This window comes from Podarcis muralis, chromosome 6 (assembly GCF_964188315.1).
Source record: "Podarcis muralis chromosome 6, rPodMur119.hap1.1, whole genome shotgun sequence".
In the NCBI taxonomy this organism is placed as follows: Eukaryota; Metazoa; Chordata; class Lepidosauria; order Squamata; family Lacertidae; genus Podarcis; species Podarcis muralis.
The window spans coordinates 38740776-38765247 of record NC_135660.1 but is presented as its reverse complement, the minus strand read 5'-3'; the positions used below and the strand labels follow the sequence as shown (position 1 = coordinate 38765247).

The window sequence follows — 24472 nt, the reverse complement described above, 5'->3', positions numbered from 1 at the left end:
CCAAGTTCGCCACGGTGTGATTTGCCAAACGAGGCAGCCTGGTGGGCCAAATTTGGCCAGTGGGCTGGCGATTCCCAGGCCCAGTTCTAGGTGCTTTGTGATACTAGTTTTGAGTGTGAGATCAGGAAAGGACACTGTAGAAAGGCACATGTGATTAATTAAAATAGCTTTATTTAGGGAGAAAAATCCTTGCTGAATCTTGGTGATTTTACTTTTGGTTTCCTGGATTCCAGAAATAATTAGTCTGAGAAGAAAAGTTTGGACAATCTTATGGCCTCAGCACTGTAATTCAGACTCAGAGGTTGGTACGGCACTCTTAGAAGCCCTTTTTGCTGGCACCATTGGTGCTTATGGAATCCCTGAGATACATTATTTCCAGCAGGCCCTAAAATCAATGTTCCTGAAGGCACTTATTCTGTTCTTGCTGATACAGAAATTCCAAATTATGTAAGAGAAACAGACTGAGGAATTTGGAGATCACACGGGTTTGAAAAGGAGAGGAGACACTGATTTAGAAAAGGCAGACAACAAGAACAAGGCACTTGTTTACGCTAGACTGAAGAGCATTTGAAGCATCAGTTGCTGAGATTCATTGGCCACCATCAATGTGTAAGAAGGTGGAACTGAGCTTTCCAAGGCTGAGAGTTCTGTTCCTCAGCCACATTTCTCCTCAGCAGTGTTTATCCACTTCACTTCACTGCATTTCATCTTTGAAGTGGTCCTTTTTACTTAGCACACATTAACTGTGGAAGAGCAGAGGTCAGAATGATAGCTATCAGAAGCAGGTGGAATTGAGATACCCTCCTCTGAATTTTTTTGGAACTATCTCCTGCCAGGCAGTGGGGCTTTGCATCAGCTCCTCCCTTCAGGAGAAGCCAGCGCAAAGCCCCACTACACCACCAGGTGTGTGTGTGGGAATCTCCACCTCTGCCCAGTGGCAAAGCTGGGTGGAGGAAAGCTCCTTTTGTCGACTTGGCGGGGGGCGGGAGGCCTTCCACAGAGCTTTGGCATCAGTCCCTCTTTGCCCCAGAGTCCAGGGAGACCAGCAGCAAAGCTGGGCGGCAGAATGGGGGTAACACCCCTTGGGGGGGGGCACCTGAAGTGGCTGCCTCACCCAGCCTCATGGGCAGGTCAACTTTAAACGTAGTCAACAAAGAAATGGAGGAAAAAACAGTGGGTGCAGCAAGTCACATACACTGCATTTTTCAAGCTCTCCTCATGGAGAGGCTGAGTAGTTTCATTAGACATGAAAGTATTATGTTTTCAAGTGAGACCCTCAGGCACAATTTCAAGAAGGTATGATAAAAAGCACGCTGCAAGCAGCAATATTTCACTCACATAGGCAGGATACATAGATGTGTACATTGTATTAGAATCAGAAGAGACACTGACAGTGTTCTACAATGCGCTGTGTTTTAGTCTGGACTGGAACAGTCAAAAATATTAGAATGGGAAAACCAGACTGCTTGCAGTGCAATTACAACTTGCTGTTCTGAGTTCCCACAAGTGATGACCACTCTTTCAGAGGAGGGCTGCCCAAGGCTACAAGCTTCTGCAGAAAGGCACTAGGCTGTAGTTTGGGTATGTCAGGATTAGCCTCAGCATACTTCTGCAATTTTGCTAGAACCGTAGGTAACCCTACCTCAGAAGCATAAAACATGGGACCACCCCTATGTCTGGGCCAGCCGTAGCCATTGATGTAGATGGTATCAATAGCTTCTGGACAAGAAGCTATTCCATCAGATAATATCCGGAAACCCTCATTGGCAAGGGAATATAGGCAGCGTTCCAGGATCTCATCTTGGCTAATGGTGCGCACTGAAATACCATGAGCATTTCTGTACTCAGCAAGAAAACTATGAAGCCACGGATCTGACTTTGCTACCCTTCCCCCGGGTTTATCATATTGGTACCAACCCTTCCCAATTTTCTGGCCATATCTCCCCTTCTCGCACAGAATATCAGGGAGTGGGCTGTATCGTCTTCCATCTCGTTGACGAGGAGGTGTCCCAAGAGGCAGGCTGGGTCCAGTAAGGCCTTGCCCTTTCCTAGATCTCCAGCCCACATCAAGCCCAGCAAGGTCTGAAACACTGAAGGGACCCATTTTGAAACCAAATTCCCCCAGAGCTTTGTCTACTTCCTCTGGAGTACTGCCCTCTTCCAAGAGGAAGTATGTTTGCTCAGTGTAAGAATTCAACATTCGGTTCCCAACAAAACCAAAAGAGTTCCCTACCACAACCCCAATTTTGCCCATAGCTTTGCCAACTCTCATGGCTGTGGCAATGGCATTGGGAGATGTTCGCTGACCATGGATTATCTCTAGTAGCTTCATTCTATTAGCTGGTGAGAAGAAGTGGGTACCAATAACTTGCTGAGGGCGGTTTGTGACAGAAGCAATCTCATCAATATCAAGGCAAGAGGTGTTCGTGCACAGAAAGGCCTCAGGTTTGCAGACTGCTGATAACTTCTGGAAGATTTCCTTCTTCAGAGCCATATCCTCATATACGGCCTCAATAACCATATCTACATCCTTCAGTGCACCAAAATCCAGTGTGAACTGAGGCAAACCAGGCATAGAGGCAGCCAGTGTTTGGCCATTCTGTTGCATTCTTAAAGCTTCCCGTTCTAAAAGAGCAGTGATAGTTCCTCTAGCCAGCTCCAAATGCTTTTTATCCTGTTCAAGAGCCACTACAGGAATTTTAGCCTTGACAAGAGATGCCACGATGCCTTGTCCCATTGTCCCTAAACCTTGTGATAAAAAGGGCAGGGAGAGAAAAGAGAAGGAATAATTAGAAATGTTCTACAGAGAGGAGCTTATTAGGCAATCTTTTAACTTACAATATAGGCAAATAAATTGAGGGGGGAAACCATTGAGAAGATCCACATTTGAATTAACATTACCATCCTGAAAAGTAAAGAAACTACTGCAAGGCTGAAGATGGAAAGCAGCGTTAATGTCTGTGCAAGTGAGTTGGGATTATGCATTTCATAGGGGATTCTGTTCAATAGCTACTAGAAATTGCACTCTCCTCCTTTTCTTCCTCTATGCATGAGTGGAGGAGATAAGCTATGTAGCAATTCATAGTTGCGGTTTTGCCAAACTCCAGCAAACTATATTTTTACACAAATCATAGGTATTAGGTTTGGACAAAATGGCTGCAAATCCCTACTAGATACTTCTAGTCTCCTCCACCTATAGAAAGAAGAAGATGAGGGAATGTGCAAGCCTAAGGCTCTTGGATGCTTGTATTCATAATACAAACTATGGTGTACCATCATATCAGAATGCAGCCAACATAAAGTTGTAGCAGAATAGGAATTCCTCACAATCAAGTGACCTTTTTTGTCTGATTAACCATCTTTTCTGTCATGAAGTGTGGTGGTTACCTTCTTGCATGTGGAGCATGCTTTCAAAACCTATTGATCTTCATTTATTCCAGAAAGGCTGCATCAAACTGCTATTAGTCAATGTTCCCCAAAAGCCTTCTGCTCCAAGCTTTATGGAGCCTTACACATGGTGCTTCCTCAGTGACATAGCTATCTAGGCTGGCCTGCTAAATGCTCAATACATTCTAGTTTCAGCCCGCTGATTTTATATTTCGACAGCTTCTCAATCTGTGTTCTGGGACAGCTACCTGATGAGGATCAGATCAAAATCCCTTTGTACTGCAGGGGCCAAAGATCAGAATGAGGAAACTTTGTAATAAACAATATTTAGAACCAGCTGTCAATGTCTGAGGCTTGCTAAAGGGGTCAAAACTATGTGACTAACACTTTTGCTGTACAGTGATTTAATTATTTAAAAAACCCATGGCCCATATTATCAGGTTTATGAATGTGACTTGTTTTAGCTGGACAAAGAAATACAAACCACAGGGATTAAAAAATCAATCTAAAGCAGCTTTATGAAGAATAGCTGAAATTATGCCGTCAGTAAAACAAGATCAATTCCTAGTAATGCGGGTCAAACAAGGTAGCAATTTGGCTCAGTCCTCCAGTATACTGTGGGATGAAAAATAACTGAATAAAGAGTTTACAAGATCAAAGACACAAAAGAAAAGCTGGAACCTGTTTGTCTCTATTTAAATGTTTCCTACTACTTCTGGAAGTCCTTTCCCCCTCTAGGTCATCTAATGTAGTTGATCTGACCTCAGTTCCCACTGTAGTTGTTTTCTAGTTGTATGGTTGATTTCCAGCTGGATCCCTGTATGCATACAACAGCTTTTTTTTTGGGGGGGGGGGGGAGCTCATTGGGGAAATTGTTTTTAAAAAAACTCTGCTGCTCACTGCTGTGGACCAAATCTGAATCATAGTTATATCTATAGGTACGATTCCACCTTATTTAAACACATACACACACGATCTTGTTTATGAATCTCTCCAAATTTGGCTGTTAGTGGGGAAGGATGCAAAGTCTCTTTATACGCAGAAGAACCTTAGCTTCAGAAGAATCTGAGAAAACCAGTTTTAATTAATGCAGAAGATTGATGGAGAATCAAATGGCAGGGCCCAACACTGGCTCTTTAAAGAGAGCCTTAGGTCTAATACTGAAGCCCAGACTCAAATGAAGCACTACCCATTGCAATGAATAGAAGACTTGGATCACATTCAAGTTTTGCAGGGGCAGGGGAAGCGGTGTTATATATATTGCAACCACCACAGACAAGTGTCGTTACCTTCATTTCAATAATGGTGTCCTTACAAATTAACACCCACACCCTGCTTCTGTATATTACAGCAAAAGAGGACCAAATCAATTTATTAGGTAGCTGAGCACCAGATATGCTCAAGCAGCAGTCAGTCATGCAAAATTCATCCTACACTGCCTTAAAAGCATTTCAGATTCAGTTTGCTCGAAGCAGTGAAGCAAGTTTGTAGCAACGCACAGTGACCCATGTATAATGATGGAAAACCTGTTACAGAAAATTCAGTAGGCTTAAAATGTATTGAAACATATTCAGATTGTAAATGTTCAATTAAAGTGCTGGTTTATTTCAAAGTTCTTTGTAGTCTCTGAAGAATATGCAAATAAGGTGCCAACATGAGGAACAGATGTTGGTAGATGCTAGTGTTTCTACTACATATTCTCTAGATTAATATTAGCTTGGAGTAAGATCCTCCTCTGGGCAAGCTATTCTTGCTCCATTCCATTCCAATGATAATTCAGAATTAATATTTCTGTTTTGACCTGTATCTGTATTTCCATAACAGACATATCCATTTTGCATATCTGTCACTTGTCTAGCAGCAAACCTGTCATTTATGATTTCCCATGAAACTCAAAATGGAGACTGTTCCCACCAAAGCCCATGTGGTAATGCAGATCAGGTCGACACACATTTACGACTGCATACTGAACAATAAACCACATCCCTCCCACATGTGCTGAGCTTCAGGCTCCATGCTGCTTAACATGAATGTCAGTTCTCCAGTGGATGAGTTCATAGCAACTTGAGAGTTCAGGCTTGTTGGCAGATGTAACTGACGACATAGAGATTTTTGCTCTAAAGGGGTATGAATCATGCAGAGAATGTTAATTAAGATTGCAAAGTGGAAGAAGCAAAGGGGCATATGAAGCCACAGTCCTCAAGGCTACCTTGTGCTGAGGTGAGCTTGCAGAGAGCTCGGGTTGCACCCACTGCAGCAAAGCACATCCTGTATCTAATAACTGGGGAGGGAGGGAGGGATACAGGAGGGATGAGATGGCTGGCAGTCTCTTAAAAATCAAAGGGGCATTGCTGAGGGCTGGGCTACTTAAAGAGCTGTCTCCCACTGAGTATACCGATCAATATGCAGAACGGCAAAGGACTGTTGAGAGATCTGTGCAGTGCATCAAAGAGCTTTATTTCAGCTGCCTGTATAAAAAATTAATGAAGGCATTATTTGGGGGGGGGTGAGAGAAATAGGAGACGGCAAAATGGGAAGAGTGGCTCGCTACAATGAGATGAAAGCTTCTTAAAAGGTACTTGTCAACAAAACATATTGGGATGAATACATCCTCAAATGATTAAGTACGTTTCAGTAAACAGCCTCTGTGCAAGGGAAAAGCAGTCTTTGAAAACCCAAGCCTGACAGCCCCTTTTTCTTGCTGAACTTTTACCCATGGTGGCCAGAAGCAAAGGAGCTTTTATGGGCTGTGTAGGTGTAGGTGCACCTTCTGTCACCTCCGCATGACACCTGACAAAAATATCTTCTGCATCTGTTGCAGAAGACCTACTTTCAAAGATCACATTCCAAACAAAATAATTTAATAGAGTCAATGCATTATTATTATACTGGCTGAGCAAAACAATCTCCCTCTACTTAACTTATCACAGAAGAGGAAGGGATAATGGGCCATTGGTTTCCTTTTCTCCCCCTGTATTGGGAGATTTACAAAAAGGCGTATCAAGCTGTCCAGAATTAGAGGTGGCAACCTGAAGTAGAAGCAAGGCGACGAGATTCAAAGGAAGGCTGAGCTCCAGGATATTTAAACAGTGATGCAGCTACTGAGAAGAGAAGCCAGGACTGAAGAGGTGATACACCAATTTTGGATCTCCTGCATGCAAATTAGGTGACGCTTAAGAATGAACAGGGAACAAAATAGGAACTTTACAACTGCTACTGAGAACAAGATATCAAAAAATGAACTTAACTCATGGAATCCTATAGTCTTACCTATCACAGCTGCTCTCCGGACTGGCTGAGGGACTGCAGTTTTCCAAGATGCTCCACTGGGCAATGCCCACTTCTCCACCAACCTTTGTGCAAAGAAGGCATATTGCAATGCCTTAGCCTGCCCTGAAGTCAAGAGGAACATGAACAGCTCCCTTTCTCTGCGAATTCCTTCTGCAAATGGCAGGTACACAGAGGCTTTTACAGCATGGAAACACATTTCTGGCGAGAGGCACCCATTGGCCTGCTTCTTCACCTTCACAAAAGCTGCATCAAGAACGGCTTCCATGTTGGGTAGCTTGGGAGTTTCTTTTTGGCAGAGCCTGCGAGGGCCCAACGGCTGTCCTGTAGGGACAGAGAAATCAAGACGACAAAACTAGTCAGTCCATATCTTTTCCTGATAAACTAAAATTAAATTCTTGTCCGTCTGCAGGTGAAACACAGTCTCACAATGCAGCTCTCTGGACACGGCCCTGTAGGTAGGAGTGGATCAACTGTAAAACAGTGCCATCAATCCCAATCCCACAGAGTTGGTCCAGGAGGGAAAACTTAGAAGTAAAGGACCCTGAACAATTAACTCCAGTTGAAATTGACTATGGGGTGCGGCCTTCAACTCCACTTTCAGGCTAAGGGAGCTGGTGTTTGTCCACAGACAGCTTTCCGGGTCATGTGGCCGGCATGACTAAACTGCTTCCGGTGCACGGAACACCGTGACAGAAGCCAGAATGCACAAAAATGCCATTTACCTTCTCACTGCTGCAGTACCTATTTATCTGATTGCACTGGTATGCTTTCGAACTGCTAGGTTGGCAGGAGCTGGGACAGAGCAATGGGAGCTCACCCCATCACACAGATTCGAACTGCCAACCTTACGAGGATTCCATAGTCAATGGAATCAAAAGCTGTTGACAGACTCAGAAGCAGAAGCAGAGCCATATTCTCCATGCCCTGCTCTCAACATAGGATACATCAGGGTGACCAAGATTGTTTGGTCCTAAAACTGTGCCTGACTCAGACTGAAATGAATCCAGATAAGTATTTTTAAAGTACGGTATGTTTACTTATAAGCACTAAGTTCAATGGAACTTACCACCTAGAGTATTTAATATTTATTTACACTTTTTTTAAAAAAAAGTGTAAAAAGGGATATTCTAACCCTTATGCTTGCAGAGAGGAATTTCAAAACCTCACTGCAGTAAAGAATTTAAGCATCCTACATTTTCCAAAAGTATATTAAAAACGGAGGCAATCTAAATTGAGCCATATTAAATATTTTCATCTCCCCTGAAATCTGACCTAAGAAATACACAACATTTTAAATTCCAATCACAATCCTAGATCACATATTTTGAGTGTTCTACAAAACAGCAGTCTCTGAAACACGCTGCATGTTTCTTTCTTCTTTTGTTTAGGAGATAGAGGTAGGAGAAAATATTGTCAAGATTGTTGATAATGATGAGGGTGATCTCTTTGTAGTTCATGTTACTGTCAATATAGAAAAAGCCAAGATAATATACATTGCATTATTTATGGGACATAACTCTCTCAAACCTTTACAAAAAGAAAGGTGAGAAAATATATCCAGGTATTTCAGTATACCACCTTATGGTACAAGGACTTCAACCGCATATATCAAAAGGCTCATTTACAACATGCAAACACCTGGTTATTTAGGATTCACTGTAAAGGCAGGGCAATCCATAGGGAAACGGAGCCGCTGGAAGCAGAAGAAACTGGAAAGTGAGAACACAAGAATGGCCAGGAAGTGCCATATATCATCTGGTCCCTTGAAGAAAAGTACTTGTCTGGACTTGCCTAATTTGATGCAGAGAGATTTCTGTTGTGGTGGTGTTGGCAAAAGATTTTAAAAAAAAAACAGTTGAGTGTTTCTAGCGGGATTTCTCCTGCTTCAAGTTCAGTACATCTATTCTATAATATAGAATCGTTCCTCTCCCAAGTGGTCCCTTCTATCCATGGCCATACCTGCCCCATACCTGACATCATGTACTGGGTAGGTGGGCATGGTTTGTGGGAAACAGCCTCACAGGCCAAACTGGGACTGGTGCCTGCAGTCCAGATGTTTCCCTCCCCTGTTTTACGCCATATATCTATTATATATCAATGTTCAGGAGGTAATCTTCTCAAAGTGACAGTCTACCACTTACTTTAAATTCCACAGATACCACAACCTATACTTGTCCCTACCTGCCAGAGGTGACCATCTGGACCATCTGTGGACTGTAGGTAGTGAAATGTGCGCTATAGGAGTGCATCTGAGCCCCACCCCAAACCCAATGCAAACACACTTATTGTCAGCAATTACTGATCTTTTCCAATTGATTCTTAGAGGTGATGAGGAGTTTTTTGTTTTTTTGGCAGGGGACCCACCCAGACAAGAGCTGGAGGCTCACCTCCCCCAAACTCCACTTGAAACGCCATTGAAAAATTATGGCAACATAATTACAGTAAGGTCTGCTTTGCAGGAAACCTTCCTCAGACATACAAATCACTGGGCGCTGAAACACTCCGAACTTTGTTGTGTCACGGGTAGAATTACCAACAGCTAAATGGTAACCATTATTTTTTTTTACATTTGTGCCCCATCATTCCTTCAAAAAGCCTAGTATTAAAAGGCAGCCACTGTTCAGACTTCATCTGAACAATGGCACAGTAGCTGCCTCCATGAACACAAAGAACTATGGAACTCTGATAAATTGACTGTATTTGCTGAAAGCAGCATTATTTTCCAGGTTTTAGTGCCATCAGGTGGACAAAGTGAATAGTGTGATGTTAAAAACAGCTGATGCAAACATATTCCCCCCAAATACGTTTTCTGTTCCTTGCTCACGAGACATCTATCTGAATTGAAAATACTCCCCCCTCCTTTTTACAGAGATGCAAGTCGCACACCACTTGAGTAATCTGTGGAACAGGATCACAGGGCAACCCTGTGCATGTTTATTCAAAAGCAAGCCCCTTTGGTTTCAGTGGGATTTATTCCCTAGTAGGAATAGATGAATTTGTCCATTTTGGTTTCTCCTAGTTTCTCATTTTCCCACCCTTTAGCTTAGTTCACCACCTTTCTTCATCAGTTCATAAGTCAGTTAGTGGTTGGTTTTTTTAAGTCTTCATGAAAGACTCTGCATGTCGACAGCCTGCACAAGATGGCAGCTAGATGTGCTGCTAGTCACCTGTTGGCCATGTTATGTTTGTCGCATTAAGCTTGCTTGTGTTTTGTAAAATAGGAGTTTCTTGACGGTGTGATTATTAGACCCGCTCAGTCACAAGCGTGCCTCTGTTTTAAAATTTATAACCAATTTTCATTACAACTGGCAGTAATGACGCTCGACTCCAAAATTATAGGCCAGCCATTTGTTGACACTGACTCCGCATAGACACATTTTCACAAGGTATATGCACCAAGGAATGTGCTGCTCAGTGATCCAGACAGGCCTCAGGTGCTGCTGTAGGGTCCTGCTGGCATTTGTCCTTTAACTCACTGCACAGCAGATGCCTGGATACCAACAAAGAAGTAAACAGACAAATATATGGAAACTGCTTTAGCTGCAAATGGTGGAAACAGAAAGATTTAGTTTAACCACAGAAAGAAGTTCATAACTGCAAAACCAGATTAGCAGCCTAGCAGATTGTTTTGTGCAGGTTATAGAAAGTATTTGCTTGGAAGGCTCCCAATCTTCCTTGGGGAGTGTTTACCTCTTTTGGGAGTGGGTTTCACACACCCTCCAAAGCCTTGAGCCGTGTTTTTTGGCCTGCCAGGGGTATTGTAACTCCTATGTTTTAGCAGACCCAGGCAAAGAGCCTTGGTGGAACACAGGAGGACATTCAGTGCTATGATGGCAAATATTACAGGACTGGGAAAGTTATGGCTCTCCGGATGGTGTTGGACTCCCAACTCCCATCAGCTTCAGCCAGCATGGCCAAGGATAGTCAGGGATGATGGGAGTTGTAGTCCATCAACATCTGGAAGGCCACAGATTCCCCACACCTGACATGAATTACTATTTTCAGACATATATTTACAACATTTATATACTACCTAACATTGAATATGTTAAAATAAAAACACAATAAACAATAAGACAATAAAGGTCCAATAAAAATTTTCCATGATCAGCAATAAATGCGAACAACTAGAGTAACACTTCAGGGAACGCTCTTCCACCCCTATGAGAACAAGGTTATATTAACTAAGGACAACCAAGGCTGCATGAATTCCTACCTTAGTCATGTGATTATTTTGAAAAAAGCAATGTTTTTGGAATCCCTTGATCATCAATATTCAGAATCCTATAGCTTTATTTGAAAAACAAAAACATAAAACAGCTCCACCAGTTAATTGGCAAGGCATCAAGTTAACCAAGGATTTTTGTATGGATATTTATGATTTGGTAATACAGTCTTATTATTTTCCACCAACTATCCAGTGTATCAGGGCTTTGTACCATTCCAGTGTTGTACCTTAGTAAGGTTACTGTCCTATGCACACTTATGTACCAGGGAAGGAGCCCCACTCAACACTTCTGAATAAACATGCATAGGATTGCTCTGCTAAATAAATATTTTCACTGATATTTGTCTATGGCTTATATTAAGGCTGGGCTTCAGGTCATGCCTCATGTGTTATGCTGCTGCCCAGTACAGTTAAGAACTCTTACCTACTACTCTTTCTGCTAAGTTTATGGCCGCTTCGATTGTTTTTCCTTCCACAACCCCATCTAGGATTCCCAGTTTCAGCGCTTCAGTTGCTGGCACATGTCTTCCTGGCATGAAGAAGTGGGAAGGAAGAAGAGAGTGAGGAAGGCAGACAAGACAACATCAGGGTTTGCTCCAGTTGAACAAGGGAGGCAGGCAGCGACAAGATTGGGACCTATACCACTTGGACTCCCTCACCCTGAGCCAACTTATAGTAACTGCCATGCAGGAAGGATTATCTGCAGCCAGTTCCAGTTCCAGTGGGTCTGGTTGTTTGTTTGTTTTAAGCATGTGGGTCTTTGTGTATCTGTTGCATTTATAAATGTTGTTAGCTACTTTGAGGACTCTAGCTAAAAAGTGGGATAGAAATATAGGGCACAATGCAATGCCACACTCTTCCAGTTGTTCTGTCTGCGCAAAATTGCAGCTTGGCAGATGGAATCATCACTCCCTCTCCTCTCCCCATGCACTATTCTGGGGGGTTCTCCTAACCCTAACCCAGAGCCATTGGGGGGGCATGGGGGAGGAGAGTCGGGAAGCCCTGTTGTGCAAGCTCAAATCCTTCCACTGATGGGACTTGTGAAGTGATTCCTAAGGGGCGTGCAACTCCATCAGAAACAGTCTGAATGTCCAATTTTGTGACCTTAAATACATCTTATTACTTAGAAATTTCAGGGATCGAACTTAGGACCTTATACATACATAGTGTGTGCTTGTCATGGCCATTTTCTAACATGTCACTTGCATTATCTTGTAATGTCAGTATAGTTATCCAGCTATTAATATACTTGACACCTGTATAGTTAGTATTCACATCTGGAGGAGCTTACCTGTGGTGATGATTTCAAGTGCAGCTGGTACTCCAATCAGTCTGGGAAGTCGTTGAGTCCCGCCAGCACCAGGAAGTAAGCCTATTGTGACCTCAGGTAAACCTACCCGAGCCTGGAACAAAGATTGGATATTTGTGATGCTTGGTTAGAGAGTTACTGGGGTTTATAATATATTTTTTATTTATTTAAACAAGAACATGCACTTCAATAGCACCCAAGAACAAAAAACCAAACAAAACTGAATGAAAACAGAGGGGGCGGGGATGTGGAGCTACATCACTCTCATTTATCAATGATGTCATAGTCTTTAATGATAAATAGGTATCCTTTACCTGGGTTATGACTCTAATGTCTCTGGGTGGTGTGTAGGTTGGAAGTAATATTCCAAGTTCAAACTTATGGAGAGAACATATATTAAGGAGCCCTTCCAACAAGCTGACCTATCTAAGCTGTTTTTTAAAAAATCATTGTACCTGCTTATTTGCAATCCTGTAATGACAGCCCAGTGCTACTTCCAGGCCTCCTCCAAAAGCCACCTCTTCAATAGCAGCCACCACTGGCTTTTCACTCTTCTCTATCAGAGAAACTACTGCTCCCAAGCTGGGCATGTCTTCTTGACCGATTCTGGGAAATCCTTTGATATCAGCACCTAAAGAAATTGAACAAAACCATGATTATATATACAATCCCTTCAAATAAACTATCCAGATAAACCCTTCTTCAAATTGGTAGATGACAACCAACAACAGGGCAGATTCACAGACTTCAAGAAGGGTGAAAAGTACAGATGTTAAAGATTCAATTTGGTGTACAAACTTTGTTTCCTGAAAGCATATCCTACATTTTCTGTCTTTGGGACTCTCTGCAAAACTTGGCGATGGAGAAGCCACAAATAATGGAGAAGCCACTTGTAATTGTGGAACCACTGAAATTCCCATATTGCTTTATTAGGAAAAACTTATGTATGAAAACTAGAAGAAAATAGCCTAGCTGAATCATACTTTGCAGAAATCTATGCCACTTGAAGCAAAATTTCATGGCAGAAAAACAGACTACAAAAATTGTGTTGAGATGTAATATATCTAGTGGGTAATTTATTAAGGGTGGATACTGGCATTGCTCCATGGAAGGTTATCTGTGGGTTTCTAGGGTTGCTTTTTGTTCACTTTCAGTCGTGTGGTCAGTCTTTCAAAGCAATGGAACTACACTTGCATAGCAGATAGTGAACCTGCTCTTGAGACATTCATAATGCTTTTTAAGAGACAAAATCAAAGAACTCATTCCATAAATTATATACAGGCAGGTGTCAAGTCAATAAGAATTCCCACTATGGGTCTCTAGTATAGGATCTTGCATTGATCTGCTGTGTCCAATTACATTCAACATCTACTGACAATCAAGGAAAATTTAATCACTAGTGGAGTTAACACAAAACCAGATACAAGGGTTAGATGGTTAGCAAGTTCTAGGGTTAAGTCGATGATGCAAACAGATCCAATTAATCACAAAAGGGCCAACAAAATGTAAACTTTAACATAGGCAAATGCAGCCATTAAAAGCAAGGTCAAGATAAAGGCAGGTTAGAGCAGTGTTTTCCAAACCTGTGCAAGTGGGTCACTGGGTTTTATAAGCAAACCCAAATTAATTATTGCTTGTAATACTTAACTGGTATGATGAAACCTCTAACAGCATTTTGTTTTGTTGGCATATTATAATGCTCTGTTGTCACTTGTAACCAAATGTAGGAAAGGCTTGAGTCTTACTTTTTTTAAAAAACACTGCTCTGGCATCTGGCGGCAGATCCAGTGAGAGTTTGCCACAAAGTGCTCATTTGGGGAGTTGTTTTGAGTGACTGTTATGGCTTGCCTCTGATGAGCACCTTTTGGCAAACCATCACCGGATCTGCTGCCAGGGTTAGTTAATAGTTTAGCCAAGGGTGATTTGAAGTTTGTTCCGCCAACATTTGTCCGCTACTTTTCTGTTTGAAGAAGCAGAAGTTTGAGTGAATGTGAAACCCATGTGTAACTAATCTTACAAGGTTGTCTTTGTCTGTGCAAAATGAACAACAACTCAGTGAACTGTCGTGACATGATTCTCAAAGAAAACTTTGGGGAAGTGAGGTTATCTGAATTTTGGCTTCATGTTACTCACATTACTCAATTGCTACTGAATATCCTGAGCTAGATGATGAGGCAATACCTGTGCTATTGCCATTTGATAGTACCTATCTTTGTGAGTCAGGCTATGAAGATGAAATGTGGTAGCAGGGTTATATGAGATGGTGCTTAGGTGCTGGGGCCCTGGGTGCCTGAGCACCCACAAAATTCCCCATGAAAGGGCCGAGCACTCACATATTTCAGCGCCAGGGCCATACACACTGAATGGCACTCACAGCCCCGGGCACCTACAGTCGCAAGGCCAAGCTGGCACTCCTGAGTTGGTAAGTTGCCTGCTTTGGATGGGGTCACACCTTCCTTAACCTTTTCAACAAATTCCACATTATCAGGAATGTTAAGTACACTTTTGCTTGGATACCTCAAGTTATAATTACAAAACAGAGAAATTTACAGTTGGAATGCCAGAAACTGATGGCTGCTGAAGACAAATGGTCCAAAATTCATGTGACAATAAACTGATGGGTCACTGTACCAAGTACATTAGGGTTATGAGTCATCATACCAAAATATTTGGGAACCACTATATTAGTGAATGAGGGGAAAACAATAATATTTGATGTCATCAGAGACTATAATGAATATGAGTCTTCAGTTCTTGGAACTCTGGGAAATTTTAGTTACAGAAAAATCACTTTATGGTCCTTTAAAAATAATGGTCTGTTAAAGGATCAATAGACATCACAAGATATAAGGAAAGGCACCCAAAACTCTACTTTCATTAGTACAGCATGGCTAGTACAGATTAAATGTACTGGCATTTAATTAGCCAGGATTATTTTCAGGAAATACTGAGAATACAGTTGATTCCATGGTACCAGTGCAGAGTTGCAAAATATATTAATTTTTAACAGGAGCAGAAAAAAGGTGATACACAAGCATGAGTTCAAAGGCTCTTACCTGCGCTGAATTTCCCATTTGCTCCACAAATCACAACAGCTTTCACAGTGGGATCAGTATTTGCATGCTTCACATCTCGTTCTAAAGCCAGTAATGTTGAAGGGCTAAAATAAAGAAAATAATCACTGAAAGCGTTAGGGGAATATCTTTATAAAACAAATCTCTAAAACATTTTTTTAAAATCATGTGGAATCTATTTGGGAACTCTCAATGGAGGGTTCTAACCATTCTAACCTGACCTGAACTGTACAAAGATGTTATGTTGAGTCCACAGGTAAAACCAATGTGCATGTAATGTATTTATTCAGAAATAATGGCAATTAGATGGCCAAGCCTTAGAATTGTATGTTCCTCCATGTGCCTCCCTCCAATCATAGTTTGAAGCTAACTGTAGGCCTGATCCACACATGAGCAAAAAGAGATGGATGAAGGTGATAATGACCTGAGATGGAAAAGTGATAATATTACTTCATGGTGGAGGTGTGGGATACCATTTCTGAATGCTTCTCCTATGTAAAAACAACAACCCTGAAACTTTATTGGTAAGTAAAATCTAACACCACAAGAAGTAGGCTGGGCTAGAATCTCTCTCCTGATATGCAGTGGTATTTGTTTTAAATTGCAATCATTGTCTTATTTTGTTTATGCATGGGGGCATTACAAATATACAGCAGCAGCATCTGCATTCTGAAGTTTTAAAATCCAGTCTAGTACTTCAGTATTCTACCATGTTATTCTTCTCTGTGCGTAGACTGAGGCCAGTAGTTGGTCAGTTCCGACAAAATGGTCAAAGCAGAAAAAGAAGGAAGAAGTCATTGGGTATGAGGAGAAGAGAGGAGTGAGAAGGTGTGAGTGAACATGAGAATATTTGAATTTTTGTTCTCATAAAAGCTTGATGATGAACAGCAGGCAATATACTCTAAAGAAACATGAAGTAGCTATACTGATACAGAGCTGTTTCTAGAGTATTTAGTGAAAAGGTTATTTTTTGCAAAGACCTCCCTTTATGGGGAAAACAGTAGCCATACAAACAACATAGGTACATAAATATGTATCCTAGACATTGCTGTGGTTGTGCTCTGCAATGTGCAGCGGCAGAGCTGGGGGGAAACAAAGCGGCTGCAGTTTTCTCCCTGGGCACCAGCACACAGAGTGGCTAAGGAAACCCAGCCAGATGGGTGGGGTATAAATAACATCATCATCATCATCATCATCATCATCATTATTATTATTATTATTATTATTATTATTATTATTATTACACTTTCTTGTTCACAGTAAGCCATCATTTATTACTGTTATGTGCATACCGGGCCATTGATAAAGCATGAAGTCTGTAAAGCTATGAACTACCTCTTGTTGTTGTTGTTTAGTCGTTTAGTCGTGTCCGACTCTTCGTGACCCCATGGACCAGAGCACGCCAGGCACCTCTGTCCTCCACTACCTCCCGCAGTTTGGTCAAACTCATGCTGGTAACCTCGAAAACACTATCCAACCATCTCGTCCTCTGTCGCCCCCTTCTCCTTGTGCCCTCCATCTTTCCCAGCATCAGGGTCTTCTCCAGGGAGTCTTCTCTTCTCATGAGGTGGCCAAAGTACTGGAGCCTCAGCTTCACGATCTGTCCTTCCAGTGAGCACTCAGGGCTGATTTCCTTAAGAATGGATGTGTTTGATCTTCTTGCAGTCCATGGGACTCTCAAGAGTCTTCTCCAGCACCATAATTCAAAAGCATCAATTCTTCGGCGATCAGCCTTCTTTATGGTCCAGCTCTCACTTCCATACATCACTACTGGGAAAACCATGGCTTTAACTATACGGACCTTTGTTGGCAAGGTGATGTCTCTACTTCTCAAGATGCTGTCTAGGCCTGTCATTGCCCTTCTCCCAAGAAGCAGGCGTCTTTTAATTTCGTGGCTGCTGTCACCATCTGCAGTGATCATGGAGCCCAAGAAAGTCACTACCTCTAGAGGGAGCTAAAATGGCAGCAAAAACTTTGAAATAAATTCAAAACTGTGGCGATTCCCCATTACTTCTTCCACCTTCAAGGCCAGCAGAAAGTCACAATTAGAAACTGAAGATGCAGTAATCTTAAAGTCATTTGAACACACCAGTTTGAACCCAGGCTGACTGATTTGTTACATGAAAAACACTGGTGCTACACATTTCACATCACAGTAAACATAGCACACCCTACACAGAGATTATTTTATAATGATGTGCCCCAGAGTAAACTGGGAGTAAGTGTGTTTTGCAGACAGGTATTGCACAACTTTAATTTAAAAACACTACTGCATCATGTGAACATTTCAACATATTGATATAGATAAGGGAGTTTCTCCCAAGTTCAATGCTAATTTCTTTAGTTATATGTTGTGTTTTGGACACCTTCCCAATTAGAATCTCAGCTCCCTTACTGCATGTCTGTTCTTGTTCTTCTGAAGCATAGAGCATGTACCTGTGTGGTTCTTTCTTGCAACATACAATGGTACCTTGGGTTAAGAACTTAATTCGTTCTGGAGGTCTGGTCTTAACCTGAAGCACCACTTTAGCTAATGGGGCCTCCCGCCACTGCTGTGCAATTTCTGTTCTCATCCTGAAGCAAAGTTCTTAACCCGAGGTACTATTTCTGGGTTAGCGGAGTCTGTAACCTGAAGCGTCTGTAACCTGAGGTACCACTGTATACAATTCCATACCATGGCTCCATGATCATTCGTGTGGGAGAATTTAAGCCATTGTGGCAAGTCAGTTTAAAACCATAAAGCAAATCCTATAACATGGTTGGGCATTAGCAATGCCAAATTGTTTTTTCAAAAATAGTCAGGGATAATATGACTTACGGTTCCAATCATATGCACACTTAGGAATAAGCCTTAGTGGACTCAGTTCGACTTACTTCCAAGCAAATATACATAGGAGAGGGTTGTTAGGCTACTATTTCTTATATCCAGCATTTCAAAATGTGGTGTGACAGAAAATAGATCAGAAATGTTATATTGCAGGAATATGTAGACTGCAGGATCTACTTTGCTTGTTACTTAAATTCCAAGATCTACCATTTGGAGTCAGGTGCAAGATAGGCAGGGCGGGGAGCTCTTACACTTCCTAACTAATACGTATATTAACTTTTTGCTTTCACCAGAACAGGGGCTAAGTCCTCTCACAAAAATACCCCCCCATCTTTCTTCATTTTAATAGTCTAATATTGAGCTGAAGAGTCTTGTTGAACTACTGTGAGTCGGAAACCCACACAGATGATTGCCCAGAGATCTACCAACATTGGCCAGAGTTAGGGGGAGGTGTTATATAGTTCAGTGGTGGAACAAATGCTTTACATTCAAAAAGTCCCAAGTTCAATCCCTTGCATCTCCTGGTAGAGTTGGAAATAGATACATGCCTAAGAACCTGGAGAGACGTTGCCTGATTGTGTTGACAATACTGAACTAGATGGACCAATGATGCCTTATGCTTTGTATTCTTGGAGTCATTTGAACAAACTCCGTAATATGACATTTTACATTCTCTATGGAGTTTCATCTCTGCCTTTGAAATAACTACCGTATTTTCGCTCTATAAGACGCACCAGACCACAAGACGCACCTAGTTTTTGGAGGAGGAAAGCAAGAAAAAAAATATTCTGCATCTCAGAAGCCAGAACAGCAAGACGGATCGCTGCGCGGTGAAAGCAGCAATCCCTCTTGCTGTTCTGGCTTCTGGGATAGCTGCGCAGCCTGCATTCGCTCCATAAGACGCACACACATTTCCCCTTACTTTTTAGGAGGGAAAAAGTGAGTCTTATAGAGCAAAAAATACGGTAGTTTATAGTTAAAATACAGAAACACAGTTGTTGTCAATGCATTGTAGCTAATTATCTGTTTATGTATCATTTTTCAGGGAACTATCTTACCACTGGAAAACAAAAAGGCTAAGTCTGGGTTCCATACTGAAACTGTCTTGTTCAACATGGAATAGAAAAACAGGTTATTTAATAGCAAACAGTAACCCAGTATATTATAACGTGATCACGACTCTGCTCAACCTAATAGTATCCAAAGTCCTGAAAAACACAAGACTTTTGAGTTTACATATTAACCAGATTCTCAGCCCATGACTTTTTCCTTTTCTTTGGATGATCTTTACCATGCCAACGTTACAATTTACCATTAAAAGTGGGATTTTACATACATATATATATATATATATATATATATATATATAATTTAAAGAATTAAGATGATTACTTCCTGCTTCCTGTAATGAGAAGGAAAGTGGGAAAATGTGATCCAAGGAATACTCTCCTTTGCTCCAATGTAACTTCAGGCTAGGCTACTACCTACACTATCTGGCTCATAGGCTTTGTGACATGACTGACTGCAATAGTAGTAGTAACAACAGCTGCTGGCAGTCAGCTCATTTTCAGCATGCAAATTCATCTTTATTGAACATTGTTGTTCTTGTTGTTTAGTCGTGTACATGTCTTTGTGACCCATAAGTACCCATAAACATGTGATGTGACAGGAATTCCCAGTTTTTCCTTCTGGGTGAGGTAGTGACTCCATTATAGGCCCACACAGCCCTGAAGCTAAAGAAAAGCCACCTTGACAGCAGCCAACTGAAAGGCAAGATAAAATGTCCGAAATGAATGAATAAAGCTATCTGAGCTCTACAACCAAGGTTTTATGCTTTGGGACTCATGTTCTGTCAGCCCCTTTCCTAAAAATGCTACACTTCAGAGGGACCAACAGGTCCCTCCTTCTAGGGATGCATTACCGGTACTGAAATTGCATTGAAAAATTCATTCAGATTTGGAAACACTTTAAGTTTCTGAATATGAATGGGTACTTGTGTTCAGTAAAGATGAATTCACATGGCAATTTTGATTAGTGAAAGAGTGAATACAGAATTGTGTTCTAGCTCCTGGGAGATATTGAGCAGGCAGATGGAGACTATGTTTGTTATGCAGCTTCCCTGCAGATGATGTTGGTAGGATCAAAATTAGGAATGTATATGGAATAACAGTTCTAAGAACCTGTGGAAGACAATAGGGTGCAAAGTTGTTGATCCACACCAGGAAGTCAGTATAGAGGACCAGGACAGGGGCCAAAGACTTACACAAAGCATATTGCTAAGTCAGGCACAGATACACATCTCTGGCTATTCTGTATCTCTTTGGGTTCACTGTCAAAGAACAAACCTACTGTCATCTCAGTCCATGCACAAGCACAAAGCTGTCCTAAATTATTTTGAAACTCCAGTTTGGGAAGCAGAATTATGCAAAATATGTAATATGCCATTTATACTTTGTAAAACATTTTGAAGATTGCTCAGCATATTATTGCCTTATACTTTCTTTCTTTCTTTCTTTGGCGATCACTCGTAGCCGAGTAAGATTGTCTTCCATGAACATGGTCTTAACAGTGAGTATGTGACTGTGGAGGCCAATTCTGGATCCACACCTCCTTCCACAGTGGGGACATAGGTTTCCAGGTGGGAGTTGATCACAGTGAGGGTTTGCTAAACATGCCTTCCTCTTAGCTTGTTTATCATTTTCACCCTGAGTTCCTGCTTCTTCAAAGTCCATGACACCTTTGGTAAAGGCTGTTCTCCATTTGGAGCACTCACAGGCCAGTGTTTCCCGGTTATTAATGCTTATCCTACATACTTCAATCATCCCCTTGATTGCACAGCTAGGAGAGTTTCTCTACTTGATCAACAAATGTTTGTAGGTGAAACTGTAGTTCTCAAGTACTGTACTATCTATATTGCCTTCCACTTGTGGCAGTAACGTTTCTATTGTTTACAATCTGGGCTGGTGTGGTGCCACAGAATGTCCAGTTATTCAAGGCACACTGACCAGTTTGTAGTCCAGTTTCTGTGAGGGTAGGAAAAGTTGTTAGTTTAGCTGTAATGAAAACCTTATATGGGAAGCAGCCCTATGACATAGGAAAGTGGAGGTCAGCCAGAAGATGGGTGCAGCGTAGTCAATGGGCCGAGAAACAGAACCATGAAGGAAAGGTAGCCACAAAACAAGGTTTGAATAAAAGGGTTAAGGAGACAGAGAATTGAGGCAAAATGAAGCAAAACCAGGAAGCTCTGTATAATGAAAGGACAATTGAGTGCTACGGAAGTTGATAAAGAGAGTAGCAAAAGGAATTTAGCTAATTATGTAGCTTGAGAAGCAAGCATGGTGAAGACAAACAGCTGAAGAGAAGAGCCAAGAAAGAAAACAGGACATACCTTTGTAACACAAGAAAACATTTAATAAAAATAAGGAAGGAAGGAAGGAAGGAAGGAAGGATGGAAGGAGGAAGGAAGGAAGGAAGGAAGGAAGGAAGGGAAAACAGGACTGAGTCTGTAAACTACTGGCAGGCAGGAAAGAAAGCAAAGCTTTGGAGGGGGAGGAACTGTGGGGCAGAGTGCCAGGAGGGCATAAGTGTGGTAGGTTTAAAGTCCAGATCCTGACAGGGAGAAATCTGCCAGTTTATGATTTCTACTGTCACTGATCCCACAAGGGATAAAGGAAGGCAAAAAGAAAAAAAAGAAAAGGAGAGTGTGTGGGTGCTGATTTCCCATGCTGATTTGAACTAACTTTTGCTGCAGGCAAGAAACAGTATTTAAGAATAGGGAAATTTTTGTATTAGTCTGGAATTCAAGGCTGGAAAACAGTTGTAATTCACATGTCTCATGTATATATGGTATCTTTTGTCTATCAGGAAATTCAGGGTTGAAACTCTGAAGTGCAGGGGGAAAGCCATAACTTAGGGTCCCCACGCTGCTTGTGTGTGCTTGTTAAACTTGAAAACAAAGCTAACCACCCAACTAGGGTGAAAGTATCTCTATAGTACTAAACTAAAACATCTCAATATCATGCTGGTTTATGCACTACTGGAAAATTAGGGTTGGCAAGCAAGAAGTTAGTTGTGGCTGCAGTCCTAGTCACAATTATTTGGAAGTAAACAAATCCGGGGACGCGGGTGGTGCTGTGGGTTAAACCACAGAGCCTAGGACTTGCCGATCAGAAGTTTGGCGGTTCGAATCCCTGCGACGGGGTGAGCTCCCATTGCTCGGTCCCTGCTCCTGTCAACCTAGCAGTTCGAAAGTACGTCAAAGTGCAAGTAGATAAATAGGTACCACTCCGGTGGGAAGGTAAACAGCGTTTCCGTGTGCTGCTCTGGTTTGCCAGAAGCGGCTTAGTCATGCTGGCCACATGACGTGGAAGCTGTACGCCAGCTCCCTCGGCCAATAAAGCAAGATGAGCACCGCAACCCCAGAGTCGGCCACGACTGGACCTAATGGTCAGGGGTCCCTTTACCCTTTACTAAACAAATCGGAGTAAGAGTGCGAAGGCTCTGCTTACGATCCAATGCACCTAAGAGGAAGCATCACCGAGTACCACGGGACTTTCTTCCATGTAAACATAAGCAGCTAGTCCAACATCCTGTTTTCACAGTGGCCAGCCTATGGGAAGCCTGCAAGCAGAATCTGAGTGCGACAGCAAGCGACCCTCCGAGTCATGCAGCAGAAGCGCATGCAGGCTCGCTCGCTTTCAGGGGCCGATCCTGCTACGTGGGTCAAAAAGGCGCTCTCTGGGGTCGAATCTGCAGACCAGCAGTTTCCACCCGCCAACCAGGAGCCCGAGAATGGGAGAAGTCTTCACTTGCAAATTACCTGAGCGTGTTGAGTGGAGGATTACACAGTCGAATCACGGCCACTGCAGCCGATCCCCGCGTGTACAGAGCCATGATCTCGCGCGGACGGAGCCCAAGAGACGCTTCGAGCTGGATTAAGCAGCACAGAGAAGAAGGCGGCTCCTGTGGGAACCAGAAAACCCGGACTAACCAGACTCCATGATGGGCTGGGGAGGAGGCTGGCCCCGTTTGCACCCGAGGGGGAGGTTCCAGCTGGGGCACCAAATCGTGAATTCGCGCCTGCTTGGACCCACACTTGCCAGATGCATGCTCTGAAACATGGGCGGAACCAGGATTTTTGTTGGGGGGGGGCAGAACCGACGTGATTGGTCAGTTAATTAAGTATTTCTATTGTTTTATCCAGGGGAGGCAGCTCCCCCTGCCCTCCTGACTACGCCTACGCTCTGAAATTGCTTCAATTTATACAGTACAACCGTTCACTCTCTGCTACGATAAGCAGTTTTCAGGGCGAGAATTCACAGAGGCTGCATTAACGCATGCGCACTCAGGGCAAAATACTTGCAGCAAGTAAGAGCTGCAAGCTTGGTAGAGAAAAGGTCCCGCTCAAATCAGTAGGACCAAGTTGAGAGTGAACACGCTGTAGCCCGCCGAATCAGACTAAAGGGCTATATATAGTCCAGCATTCTGTTCCCAGAGGGACCATTCAGATGCCTATGACAGGACTGCAAAATCTCTCTCCCATTTGCCATCCCCAGCAACTAGTTTCCCGAGGCATACTGCTGCTGCCCTTAGAGGGAAACGGGTAAAAGGCGGATCCTCATGAATTCATATGATTTTTTTCATTCAAATTAAATAAAACTGCCATGATACTGTAGACCATGTCTTAGTCTGTAGGCAGCATCAAAAAAGTCATGCATCCACTGTTTCATGGGGCCGCAATGGCGCAAAAACATGGTTAAAAAACATGGATCCTCATGGATCCTCATGATTGAGGTATGATAGCCATCAGAACTAGCAGCCAGTCAGCAGTCTCCTACATGAATTTGTCGAGCCCACTTTTAAAGCCGCTTCCAATCAGTGTTGACAATATCGAGCTAGATGAACGAATGGCCGCCTGTACAGGGATAACTTTAGTACTCTCACACAGCTGCAAAACCAGACGGGATCGCATCTTCTGCTTCACCGGTGAAAGGGAAAGGAGGAGGATCGCTCGCTTTTAGAAACGGGGAAGTCTGGCCGTGCAAGCAAATTTCATTCATTTTTTTCTCCTCCTCATGCCCACTTAAGTCACTCACATACACAGGCGCAGGGAAAGCCGCTCCGCCCACCCCGTCAGCCCCGCTCTTCTTTCCCAAACAATGGATCAGCCGCTCCACAGGCAGCCGGATACCCTTGCGGGTGCATAGCAGAGCAAATAATCGTTGCTTAGCGATGTAGATGAGAGGTTTCCACACCTTTTTGTTTTTGGTCGCCTTTTATGTCCATCTCCAGCATAGTCAAGGAGAAAGAGAAAACTGGAGACAGATTTCTGGGGGGATTTTTGGCCCCCGGAGGCC

General features: G+C 42.6%; 1 protein-coding gene across 1 annotated transcript; it reads right to left on the bottom strand.

The window, feature by feature from the left end:
• Positions 1–149: 149 nt before the first annotated feature.
• On the bottom strand, positions 150–23310 carry EHHADH (enoyl-CoA hydratase and 3-hydroxyacyl CoA dehydrogenase). The gene is made up of 7 exons (XM_028730818.2): positions 22936–23310; positions 15272–15375; positions 12671–12846; positions 12198–12309; positions 11331–11435; positions 6658–6999; positions 150–2748 (listed from the first exon to the last, which is right to left on the bottom strand). Exons 1-7 carry the CDS (start codon positions 23007–23009, stop codon positions 1478–1480), a joined length of 2184 nt encoding a protein of 727 aa, XP_028586651.2. The 5' UTR covers positions 23010–23310; the 3' UTR covers positions 150–1477.
• Positions 23311–24472: the final 1162 nt, after the last annotated feature.

Coding starts and splice junctions, on each gene's coding strand:
- EHHADH (XM_028730818.2), bottom strand. CDS start 23,009: ATGGCTCTGTACACGCGGGGATCGGCTGCAGTGGCCGTGATTCGACTG. Junction 12,847..15,271: donor AAATGGGAAATTCAGCGCAG/GTAAGAGCCTTT, acceptor CAATTTCTTTAG/GTGCTGATATCAAAGGATTT. Junction 12,310..12,670: donor ACAGGATTGCAAATAAGCAG/GTACAATGATTT, acceptor TCTTTGTTCCAG/GCTCGGGTAGGTTTACCTGA.